This window comes from Geotrypetes seraphini, chromosome 3 (genome assembly GCF_902459505.1).
Source record: "Geotrypetes seraphini chromosome 3, aGeoSer1.1, whole genome shotgun sequence".
Lineage (NCBI taxonomy): Eukaryota > Metazoa > Chordata > Amphibia > Gymnophiona > Dermophiidae > Geotrypetes > Geotrypetes seraphini.
In genome coordinates, this window is record NC_047086.1 from 400025612 (window position 1) to 400049749 (window position 24138).

General features: G+C 43.4%; 1 protein-coding gene across 4 annotated transcripts in view; it reads left to right on the forward strand.

Annotated features, from left to right (window-relative positions):
* BTBD9 (BTB domain containing 9) overlaps positions 1–24138 on the forward strand; it is a 493330-nt gene that overhangs the window by 89608 nt on the left and 379584 nt on the right. For all 4 annotated transcript variants that reach the window (XM_033936335.1, XM_033936334.1, XM_033936336.1 and 1 more), the window contains exon 6: positions 8514–8633. In XM_033936335.1, the coding sequence (XP_033792226.1) occupies positions 8514–8633 (120 nt within the window). The remainder of the gene's footprint in view (positions 1–8513; positions 8634–24138) is intronic.

Here is a 24138-nt window from a genome sequence, read left to right on the forward strand (position 1 = left end):
CCTAGGGCTCTGATTGGCCTGGACATCCCATAGATGGGGCGTTAGGCATCTGGGCCAATCAGAGCCTTAGGACCCTTCCTGATGCACCCGGGGAGGGACCTGAGGCTCTGATTGGCCCAGGACATTTAAAGCCCCTCCCATAGGAGGGTCATAGGTGGGGCCTTAAACACTCTGAGCCAATCAGAGCCTCAAGCCCCTCCACGGTGTATCCCAAGATGCACCAGGAAGGGACATTACCATTTTAGACGACGCAGCAGCTGCTGGGAAGGTGATATCCACGTCCCTCCGGTTCAGCTCTTGAGGTAAGGGTGGGGGATCCGGGGTCCGGTCGCAGCAGGTAGTTTACTGCGGTAGAAGAGAGTAGGCATCTCTGTTGCTGCCGGGGGGGGGGGGGGGTGTCGCAGTCTGATTTTTTTTTAAACTTTAGTGCTGTAGGCAGGAGAGACACACCACTACTCCATGACTTTAGCAGAAACGACCATGTAAGGCTTCCCCAGTAACAGAGGAGAGGGGTTGGCACTACAGTATAAAAAAAAAAATAGAAGCAGAAAAAAAAGTTGTTGTATGTACAAATGGGATTTGTTTTAGCTCTCTCCTTTCTCAGTAAATCAAGACAAGTTACATTTAGGTCCAGTAGGAATTTTTCTGTCCCTTAATATAAGGGTCCAAAATTCAAAAGAGTTTAACTAGACAGGAGAGTCTCCTGTCTAGTTAAATCATGCTGACATTGCTGAGAGGGAACATAGAGCAGAACACAGGGGGGGGGGGGGTCACAGCAGGATTTTTTTTTTCCTTGTGCTGCAGGCAGGAGAGAGTGGGTATCTCTCCTGCTGCAGGTGGGGTCGCAGCTAGGATTTTAGGCAAGGGGTGTTGTGATGCAGTGGAGAGAATGAGCATCTCAACACAGGGGCTTTCTAGTAGTCTCTGACAGTGACCGGCACCCCAGACCACTCGCTTTGTTCTGTAAGTAAAAGCCGATGCCACTTTTAGAAAATGGCTCGGCAGTTTTTAAAAATCCACTGGAGGACTCATTTCAATGTTGAAGAGCCTATTTGCATGTCAGTTTCAGAGACTGCTAGAATCCTTGCTAAAGAGGGAGATAATAATAATAATTTATTTCTTATATACCGCCAAAGCCGTGGAAGTTCTAGGCGGTTTACAGTAAGAAAAGCTGGACAATCAGCGACATAGTTACAATGTAGAGGGAATGAATATCAGTGTACAGAATAGGAGAGAAGATGAACGGAATAGGAGAGGGGTAATGAACGGACAAAATTTTTAGGTAACAAATCGGTTGAACAGTTTCGTTTTTACTAATTTTCTGAACTAGAGGTCGTGGCCAAGGGGGAAGACCTGGATATAATTGGAATTACAGAAACATGGTGGACTGAGGAGAATCAATGGGATGTGGCGCTGACGGGGTACAAGCTCTACAGGAGGGACAGGACCCACAAGAAGGGGGGAGGCATAGCACTATATATAAAGAACTCTATCGACTCAGTCGGGATGGATATGGCAAAGAAGGCAGAGGGGCTGGAATCGCTATGGGTCAAATTGCCGGGAAACAAGGGTGCAGACATAAAACTGGGGATGTACTATCGCCCACCTAGTACGCCAGAAGGAGTCGGACACGACTTGGAAGCTGAACTGAGACAGGAGTGCAGGACTGGAAATGTAACAGTGATGGGGGACTTTAACTACCCGGGGATAGACTGGAGTACGGGTCACTCCAACTGCACTAGGGAAACAGGATTTGTAGAAGCTGTGAGGGACTGCTTCATGGAGCAACTGGTCAGGGAACCGACGCGAGGGAGTGCTACTCTTGACCTCATCCTGAACGGATTAGGGGGGCCTGCAAGCGGGGTAGAAGTGGGAGGACCACTAGGCAACAGTGACCACAATGCGATCAGATTCACATTAGAAAGGGGGACACCCATAGTAAGGAGGACCGCAACAACTGCGCTCAACTTCAAGAAAGGGAACTATGTTGCTATGAGGAAAATGGTGGGGAAGAAGCTCAGAAATATCTTTAGGATGGAGACTGTGGAAAGCGCCTGGACCCTATTCAGGGACACCCTGCAAGAAGCACAAAAAATGTACGTCCCCAATTTCAGGAAAGGCTGCAAGAACAAGCGGTCAAAGGACCCGATTTGGATCTCAGCAGAAGTAAAGAGGGCAATAAATGACAAAAAAGTATCCTTCCGGAGATGGAAAAAGGACCCAACGGAGGAAAACCACCAGGCGCACAGGAAATGCCAAAAAGAATGCCACCGAGAGGTTAGAAAAGCAAAAGGGAAATACGAAGAGGGGCTGGCCAGGGAGGCGAAAAACTTCAAGGCATTCTTCAGTTACATAAAGGGGAAACGACCAGCGAGAGAGGAGGTGGGGCCGTTGGACGATGGGGATAGGAAGGGAGTGATTAAGGAGGATAAAGAGGTAGCTGAGAGGTTGAACACGTTCTTCTCGTCGGTTTTCACGAGAGAGGACACATCTAATATACCGGACTCAGAGGAGCTCATGAGTGGGGAACAGGCTGAAAAATTGGAACACATAGAGGTAAGTAAGGAGGATGTCCTCAAACAGATAGACAGGTTAAAATGCGGCAAATCACCGGGTCCGGACGGGATCCACCCAAGGGTTCTGAAGGAACTAAGACAGGAAATAGCGGGCACAATCCAGCATGTTTGTAACCTATCCTTGAAAACTGGAGAGGTACCAAAGGACTGGAAATTGGCAAATGTCACACCTATCTTCAAGAAGGGATCGAGGGGTGACCCTGGGAACTACAGGCCGGTGAGCCTGACTTCAATTGTAGGGAAGATGGTGGAAGCTATGATCAAGGACGGCATTTGCGAGCACATTGAAAGAAATGGTCTACTGAGAACAAGCCAGCACGGATTCTGTAAGGGAAGGTCGTGCTTAACGAACCTTCTGTACTTCTTTGAGGGAATAAGCAGTCGGGTGGACAATGGGGAACCCATCGACATCATTTACCTCGATTTTCAAAAGGCTTTCGACAAGGTGCCACATGAAAGACTGCTTAGGAAGCTGTGGAACCACGGGGTGGGAGGAGATGTGCACAGATGGATCGAGCACTGGTTGTCGGGTAGACTGCAGAGGGTTGGAGTAAAGGGCAAATATTCTGACTGGCGGGGAGTCACGAGCGGTGTGCCACAGGGATCGGTGCTGGGGCCGTTACTCTTCAACATATTTATCAATGACCTGGAAAAAGAGGCAAAGTGCGAGGTCATAAAATTTGCAGATGATACCAAACTGTGCGGCAGAGTTAGGTCCAGGGAGGAGTGTGAGGACCTGCAAAGGGACCTGGAGAAGCTGGAGGACTGGGCAGACAAATGGCAAATGCGCTTCAATGTGGAAAAATGCAAGGTCATGCATATAGGGAAAAAGAACCCGTTGTTCAACTACAAAATGGGGGGGGCATTGTTGGGAGACAGCAGACTTGAGAGAGACTTGGGTGTGCTGGTGGATGCATCACTGAAGCCATCTGCACAGTGCGCAGCAGCCTCGAAAAAAGCCAACAGGATGCTGGGCATCATAAAGAGGGGCATCACAACCAGGACGCGGGAAGTCATCATGCCATTGTATCGAGCGATGGTGCGTCCGCATCTGGAATACTGCGTGCAGTATTGGTCGCCATACCTCAAGAAGGACATGGCGGTGCTTGAGAGAGTCCAAAGGAGAGCGACGAAACTGGTAAGAGGGCTGGAACACTGCCCATACGCCGAGAGGTTGGATAAGCTGGGGCTCTTCTCCCTGGAAAAAAGGAGGCTCAGGGGAGATATGATAGAGACCTTCAAGATCATGAGGGGCATAGAGAGGGTGGATAGGGACAGATTCTTCAGACTGAAGGGGACAACAGGTACGAGGGGGCACTCGGAGAAACTGAAGGGAGATAGGTTCAAAACAAATGCAAGGAAGTTTTTTTTCACCCAGAGGGTCGTGGACACTTGGAATGCGCTGCCGGAGGAGGTGGTCGGGCAGAGTACGGTACAGGGATTCAAACAGGGATTGGACGGATTCCTGAGGGATAAAGGGATCGTGGGATACTGAGAGAAGTATCCAGGAAATAAGTATAGAAACCCGACCAGGTCGTGCATGTGCAAAACCGGAGGGTTAGGACTTCGATGGGAAGATAGGACTTCAATGGGAAACCAGGGTGGCAAGGGGGCCCCTTCTGGTGATTCAGACAGGTGACCTGTTTGGGCCGCCGCGGGAGCGGACTGCTGGGCATGATGGACCTATGGTCTGACCCGGCGGAGGCACTGCTTATGTTCTTATGTTCTTAAAATAGGATGAGGAGTGGGTGATAATGTTTCCCAGCCAATCGTTTAGTTTGCCTGCCTGGAAAGCTAGAGTTCTGTCCAGGAATCTTTCGTAACAGCAAGCCTTTATTGTTGGGTGGGTAAATATGTGGATTCTGCGTGTGGGCCTGGTAGTATAACCCAGATTAAAGTGGGAATCCAGGTACATAGGGGCCAAACCAAAGATTGATTTGAAGCAGAGACAAGAAAATTTAAACAAAACTCTTGCTTCGAGGGGCAGCCAATTGAGTTTTTGATAATAGGGGCTTATGTGTTCCCATTTTTTTAAACCGAAAATCAGACGTACTGCCGAATTTTGAATAATTCGGAGTCTTTGAAGGGTTTTTTTGAAAGTTCCCAAATAGATGATGTTGCAATAGTCCAGCATGCTTAGAATAGAAGATTGCACCAGTAAACGGAATGGTGCTGCATCAAAGTATTTTCTGCTGGTTCTTAGTTTCCATAATGTCAAGAAGCATTTTCTAGTCAATAAATCCGTGTGAGTGTCTAAAGTAAGATATCGGTCGAGAGTCACTCCCAGAATTTTTATGGAATCGACAATAGGGAAGTCCTGTTCATTCAAGGAAATTTTTGAAACTTTGATTTTATCGTTAGGGCTTGCGAGAAAAAATTTGGTTTTATCTGAGTTGAGTTTCATTTTGAATTCTGCCATCCATAATTTGATTTGTTTTAGGACAAATGCCAGGTGATTCTTTGTCTCTGAAGTTAAGTTTGTGAGGGGAAGAACTATGGTGATGTCATCTGTGTAGATATAGAATTTGACTTTTAAGCTTTGCAATAGATTCCCTAATGGGGCAAGGTAGATGTTAAACAGGGTAGGGGATAGAGGGGAACCCTGCGGAACACCGCAAGTGTTTGTCCATCTGCAGGATTGTTTATTATCACTGTAGACTTGGTAAGATCGTTTGCTGAAGAAACTCAATTTAACACTTTATCAGAAAGTCCAATTGACTCCAGACAGTCATTTAGAATGGTCGTGATCGACTAGGTCAAAGGCACTGCTTAGATCTAGTTGTAGGACTAGTGCACTAGAACCTTGGCTGAATAAATTATATAGGAGATCTAGTAGTGAGGCTATAACTGTTTCAGTGCTAAAACCTGAACGGAAACCTGACTGATTCTCTTGCAGTATGCTGAAGTTGTCCAAATACATTACTAAGTTCTGGTTGACTAGGCCTTCCATCAGCTTTGTAAATAAGAGGATGCTAGCAATTGGTCTGTAGTTTGATGTCAGCTTGTAGGATTCTTTCGGATTTTTTATGATCGGGGTGATCAGAATCTGACCTAAATCCTCGGGAAATATACCGGTCAGTAATAGAGAAGAAAGCCAGTTGTATAACTTAGCTTTGAAGGAGACAGGGGCAGCTTTCATAACGTTTGGTGGGCAACAGTCTAGTCTGCAGTAAGAATCGGCGTATTTTGTGTAAAGTTTGCAGAATTGACCCCAAGTAGGAATGATGAATTTATTCCAGGACATGTCTACCCTAGATTCACTGGGTAGTTCAAATGATTGAATGAGGAGACTGGAAGTTTGGATCCCAAATTGATGATTTTGTTGTTAAAGCATTCCACCAGCATATCAGCAGATGGGGGGGGAGTCTGAGGTAGAATGGGAAACAGCCTGTGTGTCATAGAGATTGTTTACTAGATTGAAAAGATTTTTGGTGTTGATGTTTGGTGAACCAATTTTTGGGGGCATAAAAGTTAGTGCGTTTAATTGTTATAAGTTTTTTGTATTCTTTTAGCTTTAGTCTCCAGTTCACCCTCCCTTTGATGTTTCCCGATTTCAGCCATTGTCTTTCAAGTTTTCTTAGCTCCCGTTTCAGCGTTCCTAACACGTTGTCAAACCAGCCTTCTAAATTTTTGTTCCCTTTTCTTCTTAATTTGATGGGGGCCATTTTGTTTAGTATCTGTATATTCATGTTGTTCCAGGAATCTACAGAAAAGGACTCTAAATCTGTGTTAGAAGTCAAGTTGAAATGTGACCAGAATTCCACTGGGTTCACCAAACCTCTGCTAGCTATCATATCTTTGTTCCTTTTTGCCTCTTTGGGTTTGAATAGGGAACATCTTGCTTGCCAATTAAGTTGGAAGTTGCATAGTCGGTGATCTGACCATAAAGAATCGGTCCAGGTAGCTTGCATCCAGGAGATCTTGGGGTTGACTAGTTCTTTAGAGGAAAAGGTGACTAGATCTAATTGGTGGCCTTTTTGGTGGGTCTTTTCAGGGGCTAGCACAAAGAAGTCTAGTGAAGAAGTAAAGGATAGTAAGTCTTTGGAGTCGCTTTGCTCTGACTGTTCTAGGTGAATATTTAATTTGCCGGTCAGTAGGTTATAGGGGCCTGCTATTGAGGTTGTGAGGAGGAATTCAAAAAGGTTGGCTTTAGCTGTGGACCATTTCTTGGGGGGTAAGTAGAATAGAGTAATTATTAGGCCTTCTTTTAACTGATCCGACCAAAGTTTACAGGAAAGAATTTCAAGATCTGCTGTGGAATTCGATGCTATGATGGTGGAGTGGAAGGAGCCTCTTAATATGATTGCCAGTCCTCCCCCTCTTCCCCTGTTTCTGGGAGGCTCTCGCGTATTATGATGTCATTGTCGGAGACCAACCATGTTTCGGTTAACAGGACAAAAGATGGGTTGGTCTCCTCTAGCCAGTCTTTAACCAGTTGTGATAATCCGTCGCTAAACTGCTTACAGGCTAAACTGCCAGAAAACAGTTAAAGCTTTGAGAATCTTGCCCTGAGTGATTTGTTTCAGTGTGCAATTCAGAAAGAATTAGGTACTTGGTGTTTATAATCCATCACCAAATACACCATTACCTGGATGCTGCTTATCTTCACCAGAATATAAATAAGATTGCTCGATGACTCGAGATCAGTGTCTTGCAAACTTTCCGGCCGGCGGCACACTAAATCCAATGCCCCAGCCGGAAGGCACCCAGAAGTGTGTGGACGTCGACGTGATGATGTCACGCGCATGTGTGATGTCATCGTGTTGATGTCGGCGCATGCGCGTAGGCCCATCTGGCTGCGACCCACCAGTGGAGAGATCCAGGAGGAGTGGAGAGAGGAGGAGAGACGCCAGCCAGCAGGAGAGTCATCTGCTTCGGCTGACTTCCTACAGGACCTGCCTCTTGCTGCGAGAGGCAGGCAGCCGGCGTGGACAACTCTCCTTGCCAGTGTGTTTGCGATACACTGCTCTGGATGGACCTGTAGCTTAGTATCCAAATAGCTGATTAAGAATTACCTTTACTTGGTATTAAGTTGCAGGATTGAATTGAATGATAAGTCTCGAAATTTATGGGGTCGTTATTCAGCCGGCAGCATTCAGCATTTTGCTGACTGCAGCTGGTGTTATGCTTAAAAATTCAAGGCCAGGTTATATTTGGGCTCCAGAATTGAATTTTTGGATTTCTGGAGCTGTTTAAGTTCGATATGCAGCACTTAACTGGATAAAGATTGGACTCATTTTGGGGGTCTTTTACTAAGGCGCACTAGACGATGTAGCATATGATAAATGCTAACGCGTCCATAGAATATAATGGGTGCATTAGAATTTAGCATGCCTTAATAAAAGACCCCATTTATGTGGTCCTCTTTGTGTGATTAACATTGACTAGTTAAATGCTGAATCTGTCAAACGCTGACTCTGCTTCCAGAATGCCCTTAAAATAGCCAGTTTTGAATTGGGCACTAAGTGGACATTTTCAGTGGCACTGACCAGTTAAGGGCAGCTGAAAATGAGTGGTTAGCCCCAAACAAACAATTTAGCTGGGGCTGGAACAGTTCTTGGGGACAGCACGGTCAGTAGGATTTTCAGGATATCCATGCTAAATATGCATGAGAGATCTGCATACAGTGGGGGCTGTATATACTGGTATGTCTTAGGCACATTCATGGTGAATATCCTGAAACCCCAAATAGCCATGCACTTTATTTTGCTTCACTTAGGATCTCTAAGTATGCAATATTATTGCTTGATGCTGTCTGAATCAATGGCAGCTTTCTTAGATCAGTTTTCTGGGAGCTGATTTGGGACATCAGCATCTTACATTCTGTAGTTACACGTTTCTGGATGAATATGGCTTGTGCTTCCCTTACTCTGACATATGCAAATAAGATTCTGTGATGAGTCTGAACATTTTTTTCCCCTCTTCTGTCATGCACAGGTCTTATTCATATTACATTGAAGTGTCTATGGATGAACTAGACTGGATCCGGGTGATTGATCACTCAAAGTACCTGTGCCGATCCTGGCAGAAGCTTTATTTTCCAGCCCGAGTCTGCAGGTTAGTTTGCTAGTCCCTTGCCACTTCACTGTCTCATTAAATGAATCAGAAAATCATTTGGACCCATCAGCTAAGAGGGTATGTTGTAAAGTTATTGGCATGGGGGCTCAGAAGTCTTCTGACATTTCTGAGCTTTGGAAGAGAAAATGGAGTGGGTTTATATAGAATGTGTATTTAGAGAGAGAAAGTTTCTCAGCAAAAGCATATGAAATGCTCACTGAATTACACATGTAAAGGTTGGACTGAATGATTTATAATATATGTAGCCCAGTAACTCTTGGAGACAAAAAGCAGGCTAGAAATGTCTTTTCCATAGGTGTTGATACTACTGTTTGAATGTCAGTTTTTGAAAAACTAGTCAGCCCTGAGGTTTCAAATGAAAGCAGAAGACTGACACACCCCTGTGATCATATAAGTCAGAATGGGTCAGATGCTTGAAAGCAAGACCACAGCCTCAAAATGTAAATAATTTTGCATATTGTGAAAAATGAATGGCAAAGTATAGCTAAGTTGATAGGTAGGGAAATTAACATTTAAATGGCAGCTGATGGAATTATAATTATTTAAATATATTTACAGATGTTTATTGCCGATTTGGGGTAATTCTCTGTTTCCACCAAGTTTGACCTCTGCTACCTTTCGTAGGTGGCGGTCCCATGGCCTTCTTTACCTCCATCAGGTCTTGCTAGAAGATGGCTCCATTCGATCTTTTGCAGATCTCCAGGTGGAATTTTGACTCTCCCCTTTGGATCACTTTGCGTATTGGCAGTTGCGCCATTATATTCATTCTCTGCCTTCTGGGGCGACCTTGGAGCTTCTCCAGGAAGGGTTATGCTTAGAAGCACAAGGTATTTGAAATCATTAAAGGAACTCCTCCCTAGTTTCGATTATGCCCGTTTGGGTCAACAGTGGTCTCGTGATTTAGGGATTTCCATCTCTACAGATCTTCTTCTTCATTGTCTTCGGTCTGCCTCCCAGATGCGTTTATCGGTTGCCCTGTGATGGTTAGGCGGATGATCAATGCCCTAAATGTCGTGTTCTTGGAGCCACTTTGGGGCACATGTTTTTCACTTGTCCCCGAATTCGTGTCTTATGGCAGAGAGTCTTGGATCACATCTCCCTATTATGGCAAGCCCGATGTATGGCCTCCCCACACCTTTTCTTTTTCCAGTGTTGAGTGATAGCCCCAGTGCCGAAGGGATTGCGGTGTTTTTTTTACGAAAGGCAATCTTGCTGGGGAAAAAAAGTTATACTGTTGCGCTAAATTTCTGATAGGAAACTTGCTGTCAAAGTTTCAGAGGGAGTTTCATAAGGTTGATGCAACAGCCAAACACGTTGACACGAGTATCCAGCCATAACCATTAGTGTGATGGAGCTGTCAAATAATTGGCCTGTGATGATCTCAGACTTCATGATGACTGCTAAAGGAGGGGATGAGAATGAAGATGAGATGGTGTTATTGTATCATAGACCTGATGTGCATAGTAAGCTCAGAATCTAAAGAAAAGCAAAGATCTTTCTTAAGTATATGTGAAAAAGGTCTAAGAGGAAAAGAAGAAGCAAAAAAACTAGAGGAAATAACTTTCAAAATTTGGAGATCCTCAGGATATATGAGAGAAACTACAATCTCTTCACCTAACCTATTTAAGGGTCCCTTTTCTAGCAACTGGGCAGGACTTTCTTGCATGCTAAGCCCATTTCTAGTGTGTGCATAAAAAGGACTTTCTTAAATTGCTTGAATATATTGGCTGTGTTTTCTAATTGTGTTAGTGCACAGGTAAGGGCTCGTGCATTAACCATGTCATACCGTATTTTTCGCTCCATAAGATGCACTTTTTCCACCCCCAAAAAAGGGGTGGAAATAAGGGTGCGTCTTGTGGAACGAATACCCCTCCCCGGTACCTATTTTTAAAGTCCCCTTTCTGCGCTCCTGCCTGTCTCCCTCACCGGACGGCTCTTCTTCGGTTTGGACAGAGCGGTGTAGAAGGCAGGCACGTGCTATTTGCGTTCCTGTCTAGTCTGGCGCCGCTCCCCCATTGGCTGCAGTCAGTTCTCGCGACTCATGAGAACTGATTGTAGCCAATTGGGGAAAGGCGTTGGACCAGGCAGGAATGTGAACAGCACGCGCCTGCCTTCTGCACCGCTCTGCCCAAACCGAAGAAGAGCCGTCCGGCGAGGGAGACAGGCAGGAGCGCGGAAATGGGACTTAAAAAAGGTACCGGGGGAGGGGCCTATGCTGCCTACGGATTTTTTGCTCTATAAGACCCTGTCCCGGCCTACCACTAGACCACCAGAGGGGGTACAGGACAGGGTGGGGGAATTTTTTTTTTTCCCTGTGTTTTCCTCCTCTATAGGTGGGTGTGTCTTATGGTCCAGTGCGTCTTATAGAGCGAAAATACGGTAACTAGTTAGTGTGTGTCAGTGTTTGCAGGAATGCCTACTGTCCACCCTATTGCACCTTATAAAATGATAAAGAATGCTTTAACGTGTCCTGCGTTAGGTAATACTGTTACGCATGTGTTAGCATCTAACACAGCTTACTTAAATGACACCCTTAGCTTTTTGGATTTTAGATTTAATTGTGCACTTCATTCTAATCCAAGCTCAAGGTGTGTTCTCCCCTTCCCCAACAGGAGCACAAACCGTTCTAAGTAAAGTGGAGGGGTTCTCCACCCAAATCCCCCCCTCGGAGCGTGCAGAGCGATTGTCGGCACGGCTTTGTCTCGCGCGGTTTCGTCTATGTACTGTTATATGCTTATTACATTGAGGAGCTAAGATTTTGCTTTAGACTTGTGTCAGGAAGCTTTGTGCTGTGAGGGCTCAGTTCTAATGCAAGCTTACTATGTTGGCCTTTGTCATCCCTGTTGCTGGGTTTTTTTTTAGTGTTGGCAATCTTTAATGCTTAGTTGAGAGCCTGTTCTCCAGGCAAATTCCTTTTCAATATCTGAAGTACTGGGCTACACTTGGCAGTTTTCCTAAGGTGGTTTTTCAGTAGTGCCTCATTGTTGTGACTCGTGGCCCTGGCTTCATTCACTCTTGCAGAATCATGCATGCGATATTATAAAGCAGCCAGATCATTGCTACGATAACATGCGGCTGGTATTATAAGATTTAATTAGATAACTGGAAAGGAAGACACAATGCAGAGATACAGGCAGGCCAGTACTTTCAAGTTTGAGTCAAGAAGCCTGAAACCCTTCCTCTAAAATAGTAAAGCGAAACAAACACTGTTAAATGATGAGCAAGAAATGATAAAGAACAGTAAACTGAACAAATGCTTCAGCTTTTAGTGAGATTTTATTAAAGTCCTTAGATATATTGTATGCCTTTTATCAGATACCATTGGACCACTTAGCCTTTCTTTATCTTACAGTTCAGTTAGTTCTTTTGGTTTCTGTCTGAATTTATGCATTATTGAGCTAAGTATTTTCGGTCAATAAGAAGGTCTTCAGCACTGCTTACTGATTGGAGTCGGCAGGTAACAACTGTATGTGTACTGGGTGAAGTTTCAGTTCTCATGTCACTGTCGATCACAGTCTTCCACATGTCCTCTCCTCTTTCAAACCAACCATTAAATAAGCACTAGTGTCCAAGATAAACGCTTGCCTGACTGGCAATTTGGGGCCTGATGAATTAAAGAGTTTCCCTATGTTAGGTTTATGGGGAAGAGGCTTGGTATCTGTCTTACTCTTTCCCTACTGCTCACTGATGAGTTTGGCTCTTATTGGTGGAATGAGGCATTACGACATCACCATCTCAGCTCTGCTTCCCAAAGCCTGAAACTCTTCACACTACTGCTATGTACTATTTCTATAGCGCTACCAGTCGCACGCATCGCTGTAAGAGACACAAAGAAGAGTGACCCGGACCTTCTCGCTGGCGTCAGAATTGACGTTGGGGATAAGGCTTCTGGGCTGGCGGCGTGCAATCGCTGCACCCGCCTGGCCGTTCCCTTCCTCTACTTTCCACGGCAGTGAGCAACCAGCAGCAATGGTGGTGTGCAAAGGGCGAGCAACGGCAGCAATCTAAATAAGGTAACGGGGTGGGGGGGGATATTTGGGTATTCGCTCCATAAGACGCACCCCTTTTTCCACCCACTTTTTTGGGGGGAAAAAGTGCATCTTATGGAGCGAAAAATATGTTATTATTCTTTCCAAGCTAACAGAATATTTGAGTACTGTTCCATTCAAACTGCTACCTTCACTCCCTTCAGGTCAAAACATAGACAAAGATACTCGTAACATAGACACACAAATACACAGCCACAAATGCTGAGTGGTTGGAAAGAATTTCATGATCAGTGCTTCACAAGCTAAGTTGTTTGTGATTTCTTTTCACAACTAACCATCACGTCCTAGGACATTAGAATTAGAATCTCTCAAGGTGTGTTCCTAAGGTACAGAAGGGATATTGGACTTGTCTAGAAATCACTGTTTAGTTTTCATTTCATAAGCAGAGAGAAGTTTTTGTTTGAAGTTTGAAGGATAAGATTAATGTGTTTGATGTTATGGAGTATGGAGGTTGGGAATTACAGGCCAGTTAGTCTGACCTCGGTAGAGAGTAAACTAATGGAAACACTTCTTAAGCGGAGGATAGTGAGATTTCTACAATTGAATGGTCTGCAGGACCTGAGGTTACGTGGTTTTACGAGAGGCAGGTCTTGTCAGACAAATCTGATTGATTTCTTTGACTGGGTGACCAAACAGTTGGATATGAGAGAAGCACTAGATGTCGTATACTTGGATGTTAGCAAAGCTTTCGACATGGTGCTGCATAGGCGATTGATAAATAAACTGCATGCGGTATGGACCATAAAGTGACAAAGTGGAGTAAAAGCTGGTAAGGTAGAAGGAGACAAAGGGTAGTGGTAAATGGAGTTTGCTCAGAGGAAAAGGATGTTGTTAGTGGAGTGCCACAGGGATTTGTCTTTGTGAGAGATATTGCGGAAGGACTGTCTGGCCAAGTTTGTCTTTTTGCGGATGATACCAAGCTCTGTAATAGGGTCGGCACCCCGGAGGGTGTGAATAACATGAGGTGGAATCTGGCGAAGCTTGAAGAATGGTCTGATAATTGGAAACTAAGATTTAATGCACTTGGGATGCAAAAATCCAGGAGAACGGTATAGTATAGGAGGAAAAGTACTTCTGTACATGAAAGAAGAGCAGGATTTGGGGGTTAAATGTGTCTGATAATCTCAGGTTGACAAAACAGGTAGAAATAGCAATAGTCAAAGCCAGGAGGATGCTTGGGTTCATAAGGAGAGGAATATTGGATATTGCGTAAAATCAAAATTTAATAAACTTGAAACTTGAACTTGAATGGACAGTAGAAAAAAGGAGGTGATAATGCCTTTGTATAAGTCTCTGGTGAGGCCCCATTTGGAATCCTGTGTGCAGTTTTGGAGCCCCCACCTTCAAAAAGATATAAAGAGGATGGAGTCGGACCAGAGGGCTGCTAAAAATTGGTTAGTGGTCTTTGTCATAAGTCGTATGGGGACAGACTTAGAGATCTTAATATGAATGCTCTGGAGGAAAGACAGGAGAGAGGGAATTTGATAGACTACTATTAAAAGCTTCAGAAAATAAAAACTTTTGGAACTGGAGAAAATTCCCCATCCATTATAGCTCTTGTGGAAAAGAACTCCACAAACTAGTACCTGAAACTAGAGAATGACACGGGGAAAAAAGCTGTCCTCGTCACTGTCCTGTCACCGGACCACTGTCCCTTTTATCGCCCCGTCCCTGCTGTCCCATTTATCGCCCCGTCCCCTTCATCGCCCCGTCCCCTTCACCACCCCGTCCCTGCAGTATCCACCCTTCCCTCTCACCACCACCTCATTGCTCTTCGGCACCCTTTGCGCGGTCCGTGCATCTCCCTCCCTCCCCCTTACCTCCTCGGCGCGTTTTAAGGTTTCAGACTTGTTCGTGCAGTCACGTGCGTGTGTGGGTGGAAGCTTCTCTGATGCAACTGCATGCAACTGCACATACACGGTAGCTTTTAACAAGTCTGAAACCTTAAAACACGCGAAGGTAAGGGGGAGGGAGGGAGGGAGATAGATAGATTTGGGTCGGTATGTAGGATCCCTCCCTTAACTGCAGGGACAAGGCCATTCACCGCTCCATGGGGCGGTGGATGGCCTTGTCCCCGTACCTGCAGTGAGCACCTTTCTCCCTCCACAGTTTTGACTACTTGCAACTAGCCGCGGGTCATTCTCTACCTGAAACATAAACTATGCTCGACTGGTTAATATTCTGAAAGGAAGATAAATCCAATAGCAACTTATTGGATGAACACAGAATGTGGGTTGAACAGTAAATACTTAAGAAACATCATTATTAATCACTTTAACCCTTTAATTGGCAGATGGTGAAACGGCTACTTTACGTAACTTGTTGAACGAGAGCAACAGTGCCAAGTAAACAGGCATTTGGAGATGCAGATCTCCCATAAGAGCCATAGAAGACACATGTTGCTTCTGAGCAACAATGTCAAATAAAGGGTTACATACTAGTGTCTGAACTTTAAATTGCATTTGACCTTTAAGTGAGAGCCCTTGCAATTCTCGCAGAATAGGAGTGAAATGATCAAATCTTGTCAGTGCGTGTTTCAGTTGATTGCCTTCCTCAGAGGTCCAGTGCTGTGTCTGCAAACTATATTAAACCAATATAAAAACAACAGAAGCAAATGAATGATTCGGCAAAATATAACAGCATTCTGTTGTTTTTATATTGGTTTAATATAGTTTGCAGACACAGCACTGGACCTCTGAGGAAGGCAATCAATTAGCCAAAACACAGATTTTGTAGGGTCCTGTCACTGAAGTGAAATTTATTGTCCTTACCTATCAAACGACCAGTTTAACCATTTATTAGTCTTTGAAGACTTTGCTGATATTTTAATTTTTGTAATAAACTTTTGATCCAGAACATCAGTTCCACTCTATTCTGCTTTGGATTTTCCTGCTATAGTGGAACATCGAGGTGATTGTTTTGTTGTCTTTGTTCAAATCTTGTAAGTCTACATAGTAATCTACAGTAGCAGTTGTATTTTATACACTTTAAAAAGGTCTCATACCTCAGGCTGGTAAGCCGAAAAGAGTAAATTACAATAATCAAAATACAGTGTAATCATAGCTTCTTTGTAACTGTCCTTCCTCCCTTCTCCAAATACCACTCTCACTAAACAGCTTTACAAGGGGCCACCTGAAAAGTTCTCAGCTTAACCAACAAAGTTGGGGGCGGTCTCCATCGAGGGCTATATGCTTAGTCCAGTGATTTTCCAAGTTTCAAGTTTCAAGTTTATTGATTTTTGATATCCCGATCATAAAACAAATATCTGACCGGTTAACAATTTAAAAAAAAGAATTTAAAATAGGAGAGTAAGAACTAGTTATTGGTGTGTTGGAAAAATTAACGAAAACACTTTTTCGTGTTCCAGATTTTTCCGACGTTATAATAAAAAGTGGAAAAGCAGTGGACTAAGTGGAGACTGCCCCAACTTTGTTGGTTGAGCTGAGAACTTTTCAGTTGCCCCTTGTACTTATCTAACCACGCTTGATGTTTTTTTAAAATTTTATTTTATTTTTCTAACATTTCAATTTTTACAATAACTTCAATATATCCATGATAATGAAATTTCAGTAATACGACAAACACAAATCAGATAGATATCAGGAAAATAAAATCCCAACAGTCCACAATATTTGGATCCAAGATGCATAGAAATAATCAATTACAGGGAAAAACAATCTGGAGCTTCTCACCACTTCATTATCTCAGCCCACTCTCAACATACATTTCCAGGTTGGTAAACTATAGAATCTCCTTAATTTTTCCTCTTTAGCTGCAAGAAAATTCTTTAGCTGTTTTGGATTTTAAAAAAGTATAAGAAATACCCTCAAGCAATGCAACACATGCAAGAAATTTTAATACAAAATTGGCGCCCAGAGTTTTCACTCTTGGTCTAAAAGCCAAGAATGACTGGTGCCTCCTTTGTGTATCTCTAGACAAATCAGGAAAAATCCAAATAAACTGCTGATTGAAATTGCGGAAATATGAATACAGAATATTATTGCAATCTAATTCTAAAACAAATGTTACAAGTAGAGTCAGTCTCTAGATCACTATTTCAGGAGATAATTCAAGAAAATCAGTCAAGTTCACCATTGATTCTGGTCTTCCTCCTAGCCTCACCCATTTCTTTCCCAGAAACATATTGTGCTTTTACAATTGGAGGGAGAGCTTCATCTGGTATCTTAAGGACCTCCTTTAAGTATCATCTCACCATGTCCACTGGTGATATTAATGGGGACTTGGGAAAATTCAAAAAATGCAAATTATTCCTCTTTAATTGATTTTCCGTTGGGTTAAGATCTTATCTTTTACAAGTACTGCTCCCAGATTCTGAACTCCCTCAACCTTCTGTTCCAAAGATGCTACCTTCTCCAATTGCTGAATTGAGCTTTGGAACTGAGAAGCAATTTGCTCAGTAACATTCTTTATTTCACCTTCCATTCTATCCACTTTTCTCAAAAAAAGAAGAATTTAGGTCCTGTATAGCCTCCCAAAGCACTTCTAAAGTTATAACGGCTGGTTTCTTAATTTGTCACACAGTTTTAGCTGGATTCAAAATCGACGGAGTGGACACCATTGCCACCAAACCTTGTGAAGGAGAAAATTACATCGGGAAAAGGTTCTCGGACAGCGAGAAAGAAGTCTGTACTTCTCCCAGACTTTCCTGCTGCTGCTTTCCATCGAATAGACTCCTTCCGGCCTGCGGGAGTGCCGCTCTGTTCTCGGGATTCAACAAGATCCCGTTGCCACTAGCGCCGCTCACTTGTGCGTGCAGTGCAGGAACAGGGGAGACATCTAACTTGGGTCTGGTCGGAATTCTGAAGTCCTCTAAGATAGTTTGCCTCATCAGTGGTACTTGGCTGACTGCCGGTACTCGGATTTTTGCCATTCCTTTTCTCTTACCCATTATCTGTTTTCTCTTATTTTTAAGCTCTCTCAACTTTGGAATGATCTTCCACTCTTTTTAAGGAGTTCCGATTCACTCCAACTTTTTCATAAATCTTTAAAAACTATTTTATTTGCTAAACACTTTGAAAAATAATTTTACGAAACTTAGTCTTATTCTTTATGGTTTTTATTTGTTAAGTTAATTATTGTAAACCGAGTTGAGCTTTCTAGGACTGATGTCTCGGTATATAAAACCAAGCATTAGATTAGATTAGATTAGAACCGTTGCGCTCACTATCCCGAAGCTTCAGAAAAACGAACCTTACAGGCATCTGAACAAGACACCATCTTGGATCGCATGGCCACGTCTGATTTTATTCCAAAGAAGTCACTTGTTTTCCCACAGCCATTTTATGTTTCTCTCCCAATAGTGGCGTTCTAGTGCTCGTAGTACAGTCCTCTATGCAGGAAGAGCCTCCTTTCATTACTATTAGCTCTCTTACTTTCTACTAAAAAGTTCTTAATTTCTAACTTGAACAACATTACTCATTATGAGGAAAAATCCTTCCCTCCCTAGATATAACCTTTTCCCTTAGTTCCTGCTGTTTAAATTAATTCACATTGGTATCCTCCTTTCTGCTCAGCTGTCCAGAGAGCTATTACTTCTTCACTGTCTAATAACAATTACTACACCCGTGTAGGCAGGAAGGAACTGCCCAAGAGGGGAAAAGAGAAAGAAATAACTCATCAGCTTTCTATAGTCTTTCCTACTTTAATTTCTCCTTGAAGGACCTTGCTGGCTTCTGACCTTTAGTGAAGTCTGATTTGTTTGTGTTTTTTATTTACCTAAGGTAGTTCTGCATACACTGTAGTAAAAAGCTGTGCTGATGTTTCCAGAATGTAGAAAGAAATGTGGCCACCAGGTGCCGCTGAAGGTACATTTTTCATTGATTCTGAGAGGAAAGCAATATATATATGACTTGTTGAGTTTAGAGCACACAAGTTCAAATGTACAGTAGGATTTCCACAGAAGCCAAACTGTGCTGCTTTAAGGTTAAACATGTTTCTTTGTGCCCTCTTGTGCCTTGTTTCTCAATTCTTACGAGGTCAAGCTTTTCCGTTCAAGGTTAGCTACGCCGGCTCACAGAGCCGTTTTTCACATCTTATCAAAGGAAGATAGTAGGCATTACAACACTCTACTAATAGACTCCTGAGGTAGGCCATTTGGGGCCGAAACACGATTGTGTTGAGTCACAAAATATCAGTTAAAGACATTCAACATCACAGTCTCCCTTCGCTTTCCTTATGCCCTCTAACATCTCTCTTAGGGCTTCTTAGCATTTAACATTCACTAATTTGTTAGCACACACTAAGCTTTAGTGAAAGGGCCCCTTAGTCTAATAAAAAGGTATGGCTTTATATTTTTTATTTGTATTTATAGAACCTTTTGATAAGTGAAGAATCCACAGCAGCTGCAGTGATTTCTAACTTGAACAAAGCATACTAAAGCATTGTTTCTGGCACCAGCTACAAGACCTTCCCTGTGAGTGTCCCAACATCAGATGCAACATCAGAGAGGGCAGGATACTCGCAGGGAAGGCCTGAAAACCCGTGGCGGCAGCTGAAGTGGGTGAAGGTGCTGGAAGAAAAGGTTAAATGGGCCACAGGATGGGAGGGAGAGGGACAAAGAAGAACCAGCATGGGAGAAAGGAACGGGGAGGATGCCGGAAATAGGAAGGAAGGGGAAAGAGAAGGCCTGGACTAGGGGCAGATTTAGAGAGAGTAGGTGTGAGTCAGAATGTGATTAACACGTTAAAATTATTAACTAAAAGACGCTAAATGTGCAGCCCTAATTTTTATTAATACTTTCAGCAATTAACGTGGCTTTAACCAGGAGATGGCACTGTCTGATCATTCACCAATCCTAAAACAACTGACTACATTTTATACTGGTATACATTGGTAATAGCATTCGGACGTGGTGGTTCATGGTTTTAACTCACATGACTTTCTATCCTAGCCCCTGTTGCTAGTGGTGCTGTGATTGTTCTAAATTAAACTTGCTGTATTTTCCTTTTTTTGCATAAAAGAGAGTTGTAGAGCTTTATAAGCGCTGGAAACTGTCAGGTTTTAGATTTTGTCACAGAGAAACTATAATTATTTTCTTCATATAGAGTCTTTATATTATGAGAATAGTGTATAGAGCAAAGCCAAATTGCCTTTTTTATTATAGCTTACTGTGGGCTCCTTTTACAAAGGTGCGTTAGGGGATTTAACACGCGCGCTAGACCTTAACGCCAGCATTGAGCTGGCGTTAGTTCTAGAAGCATAGCGCGGGTTTAGCACGCGCTAAAAATGCCATCGCACCTTAGTAAAAGGAGCCCTGTGTGTGTATACAGAACACGCTTCAGAAAAATGTCCTTGCCTTGTCTGGGAAAATAGGTTTCTCGGTAAATTAATTATTTAGTAATATTTCTTTATTGAGCAAGTCAACAGCAGACAAGGCAATACAAAGGAAAATACACAACTGCAAGTCCAATACAGTTGCCGCAATTGTACAGGCGATAAACAGTAGATAATGAGCCCGGACAGAGAAAATAAGCATGCCCAATACTAAATTTTTCGGTATTTAAACGAGGACACCTAAGATCCAAACCCCTCCCCAAAGAGAACAAATGGACCCAAAACAGCACAGCAACCTCACCCCTCCAACCCATGCAATGTAGGCTACCTCAGAACTCAAAATTAATTATAATAGAGGGCAATTTTGATATGACGTCCATATCCCAGTTTGCACATTGTGCGGAAGACGCACAAAAATCCAGTGACATACGTGACCATTAAAAAAGAATCGGAACATGTACTGAAAGTTGCATTGCCTTCCGGTAGAGGGAAGAATCATTTTTAAATTGGCCTCTATTTGTTCTAAAACATTATGTAGCCGTTTTAGCGTATTCTAAATGCTAACATGCGTCAACGCAGCCGTAGGATATAATGGACACACTAGCGTTTACCAAGTTACCTTTTAGATCATTTTGAACTAGTAGGAAACAGACGTTCTTCACGAAACACAAGCTTATTTTTTCCCCCTCAATAAAAGGTTGGGTATACAAAAGATTTCTGAAAAGAATCCTCTCCTTTCAGGCAGGACTTTGGAACACAAGTTTTAGTGCTTTCATCTTAAATTCTTCTTCTCACCAGGCCTTTAGAAGCTCGTTAAAAACTTTAAACCGCCTAGAAGTCACAAGATTATGGCGGTATAGAAAAAATATTATTATTATTATCTGTTTGATAAATATGTATAATCTAGATAAGTTAATAATTTTCTAATGTTATATTTTATATATAATGTACTATGTTTTGTGGTGTAAATTCACTGTGTTTTTCCAGTTCTTACCTCTTATTGTAAACCACACTGAACTGTGAGGTATTGCGGTATATAAATAAATTTCTTCTTCTTATTTTCAAAACAAATAGTCTCTCTTTTTGTTTTGAAAATGGTCATTTCTCAAGTGTGCTTCTCCTCGGTGTGTCTGTCTTTTAGAATCATTTTAGAAAAAAAAAACACATCCGAAAGAAAACCACACATACAAGCCATTGGGATGTAGGGGAGAGGGACAGCATTTTTAGTAGACTGGCCATGCAGACATCCCAGCAGAGCAGAAGGGCACCCTGGTGAACTTCAGGTAGAAGATCCCAGGTACACATTGCACCATAACCCCCAAAATCTACTGGACCCAGCTGTACACCACCTGCGTGTGGTTGTGGTGGGCTCAAATCTTCCAGCACAAGTGCAGTAGTTAGAGTGAGATATGGGCATGAACCCCTTTCTTTACAGCCCTCTGTACTGACCACGAGGCTACTCCAGGAACCTCTTGCTTCTGTACTAGGACAGGCCAGAACATCAGAAGCTATCCTACAGATGGTTCATAGACAACAACGCGGAAGACAAAGGCGCGCGCCGACAACTGAGCGCAAGATGGAGGCGCGCGCCGAAGAAAATTACTGTTTTTAGGGGCTGCGACGGGGGGTTTTGTTGGGGGGCACCCCCAGTTTGCTTAATACAAATCGCGCCGGCGTTGTGGGGGGTTTGGGGGGTTGTAACCCCCCACATTTTACCGTAAACTTAGCTTTTTCCCTAAAAACAGGGAAAAAGTGAAGTTTTCAGTAAAATGTGGGGGGTTACAACCCCCCACAATGCGGGGCGAACTGTATAAAGTAAAGTGGGGGGGTTTCCCCCCACACACCCCCGTCGGAGCCCCTAAAAACAGTTATTTTCTTCGGTGCGCGCCTCCGCGCTGCGCTCAATTGTCTGCTCGCGCCTTTGTCCTGGCGCGCTTTTCACCTGACACCCCTACAGACAGGTCTCTACTGTTTCATTCACATCATGCATTCATCCCTGCAGTGGTTATCTGATCAGTTGGGCACCTTTTTGACGCATATTTGTTTTTAAAACAGATCTAGCCCCAAATATCTAAATTGTGCCCTGAATATTCAGTTATTGCAGAAAAAAACGTCGAGATCATAAGCCGTCCTGGTCCTGTCCAAATCACGCCTCCAATTCCTAGATACATTGCTTACAAGCACCATAGAAATCCATCTAGAAACTAGGTTTCGAAAATAGCGAATTGGAAGGATTTGGCGAGAAAACCATCCATCTGCCCTTTGAGTTCGCATTTGGATGTTTTTTCTCAAAGTGACATATGAGAGTAATTTTATAAACCATGTTCATGCGTAAAATGAATTAGGCCACATTTAAAAGTACGCATAGTACAAATTGCGGCATGCTATTACAGATGGAGTCACAAATTCTATCTGCATGGTACACGCTAACCTTCACACCTGCCCTCTGGGTGAGTGTGGCGCAGTGGTTAAAGCTACAGCCTCATGGGCTCAAACCCATGCTACTCCTTGTGACCCTGGGCAAGTCACTTAATCCCTCCATTACCCCGGGTACATTCCGTAGATTGTGAGCCTGCCGGGACTGATAAGGAAAAATGCTCAAGTACCTGAATAAATTCATATAAACCGTCCCTTGGGAGAACAGTATAGAAAATTTCCCACCCAGGAAAACTGGGGTCTTCCCTCCTCTTCAGATTCACCGAGCTCTGGAATAACCTCCCCTCCCCCCTTCGGAACCTGAGTGCTCTCCAACCCTTCCGCAAATATCTGAAAACCTGTCTTTTCTCTAAAATCTAACTCTCCCTCCTCTCTGACATTCTTCTTCCCTCCGATCTTCATCTGTCCCTTTCCCTGGAGGTCCTTTCTCATTACAATCCCTGTAAACCGTGCCGAGCTCCACGACCATGGAGATAGCGCAGTATAAAAACCTAAGGTTTAGTTTAAAATTGAATAAATAAATAAATTGTCCACACCTTGCAGTAGGCATGAGTGCAGCTACATTTGTACTAGTATTTTATAAAGTCACATAGGCTCCATTGTATCTTTATAAAAGGTGTATCTTTATAGAATTACTCTTTAAGAGTGGTAGTTACTGGTAGTTGAGCTGTAGGAAAATCTTCTATTTTACTGCAACTTATTGAAACTCAGTATTGCAGATTAGTAACTCCTAAAGTAATGAATAATGCGACTTGTGACCAACTGTGCAAGCTGCATTAATTTTCCTATCTGGGAGCATTGGAGGTTATCTTAAAGGGCTGAAGGTTTGCTAATTTTATATCTGCCCTGATTCTCCTGTTAACAAAGACCACCCTGGTATAATCCTCCCTCCCCAAAGAAATGTTTCCCCAGCTTTAACATGTCTTTTGGACCTACCAGACCTATCCTTGGTGTGTCGTGAGGGTGGGGGTTTGCACAGAAGCTATTCTCACTCATTCTTGCTCCCAGTAGCAGTGGTTTCATGGTACCAGAGTCTAAGCAGCTTGATCTATAATATTACCAAAATCCGACCCTTCCTCTCCGAGCACACTACCAAAATACTTATCCTCGCCCTCACACTTAGATTACTGCAACTCGCTACTCTCAGGTCTTCCCCTCCAATCCATCCATCACTCATATTCCAGGAGAGCCACTTTACTCACATTACTCCTCTCTTAAAGTCACTTCATTGGCTTCCCATCCATTTCTGAATACAATTCAGACTCCACTTACTGACCTACAAATACACTCACTCAGTTGCCCCGCACTATCTCTTCACTTATTTCCCCATCCCGTGAATTCTGCTCAGCTGGTACTTCCCTCCTATCTGTGCCCTTCTCTTCAACTACCAACCCCAGACTCCTTCCCTTCTGCCTTGCTGCACTGTATGCTTGGAACAAGCTGCCCAAATCCCTAAGGCGGGCTCCGTCTCTAGCAGTGTTCAAGGCCCGTTTAAAAGTCCACCTCTTTGAGAGTGCTTTCGACTCCTAACTCCTCTCACCTTGAGTTCTGCATTCCCAACCCTCTATGTCACGTGGGATCTCTTAGAGAGAGAGGAAGAGATGGGCAGACTGGATGGGCCATTTGGCCATTATCTGCCATCATGTTACTATGTTGTTATGTAAGCTCTTCTGAGCAGGGACCATCTATAAATGTGAAAATGTATA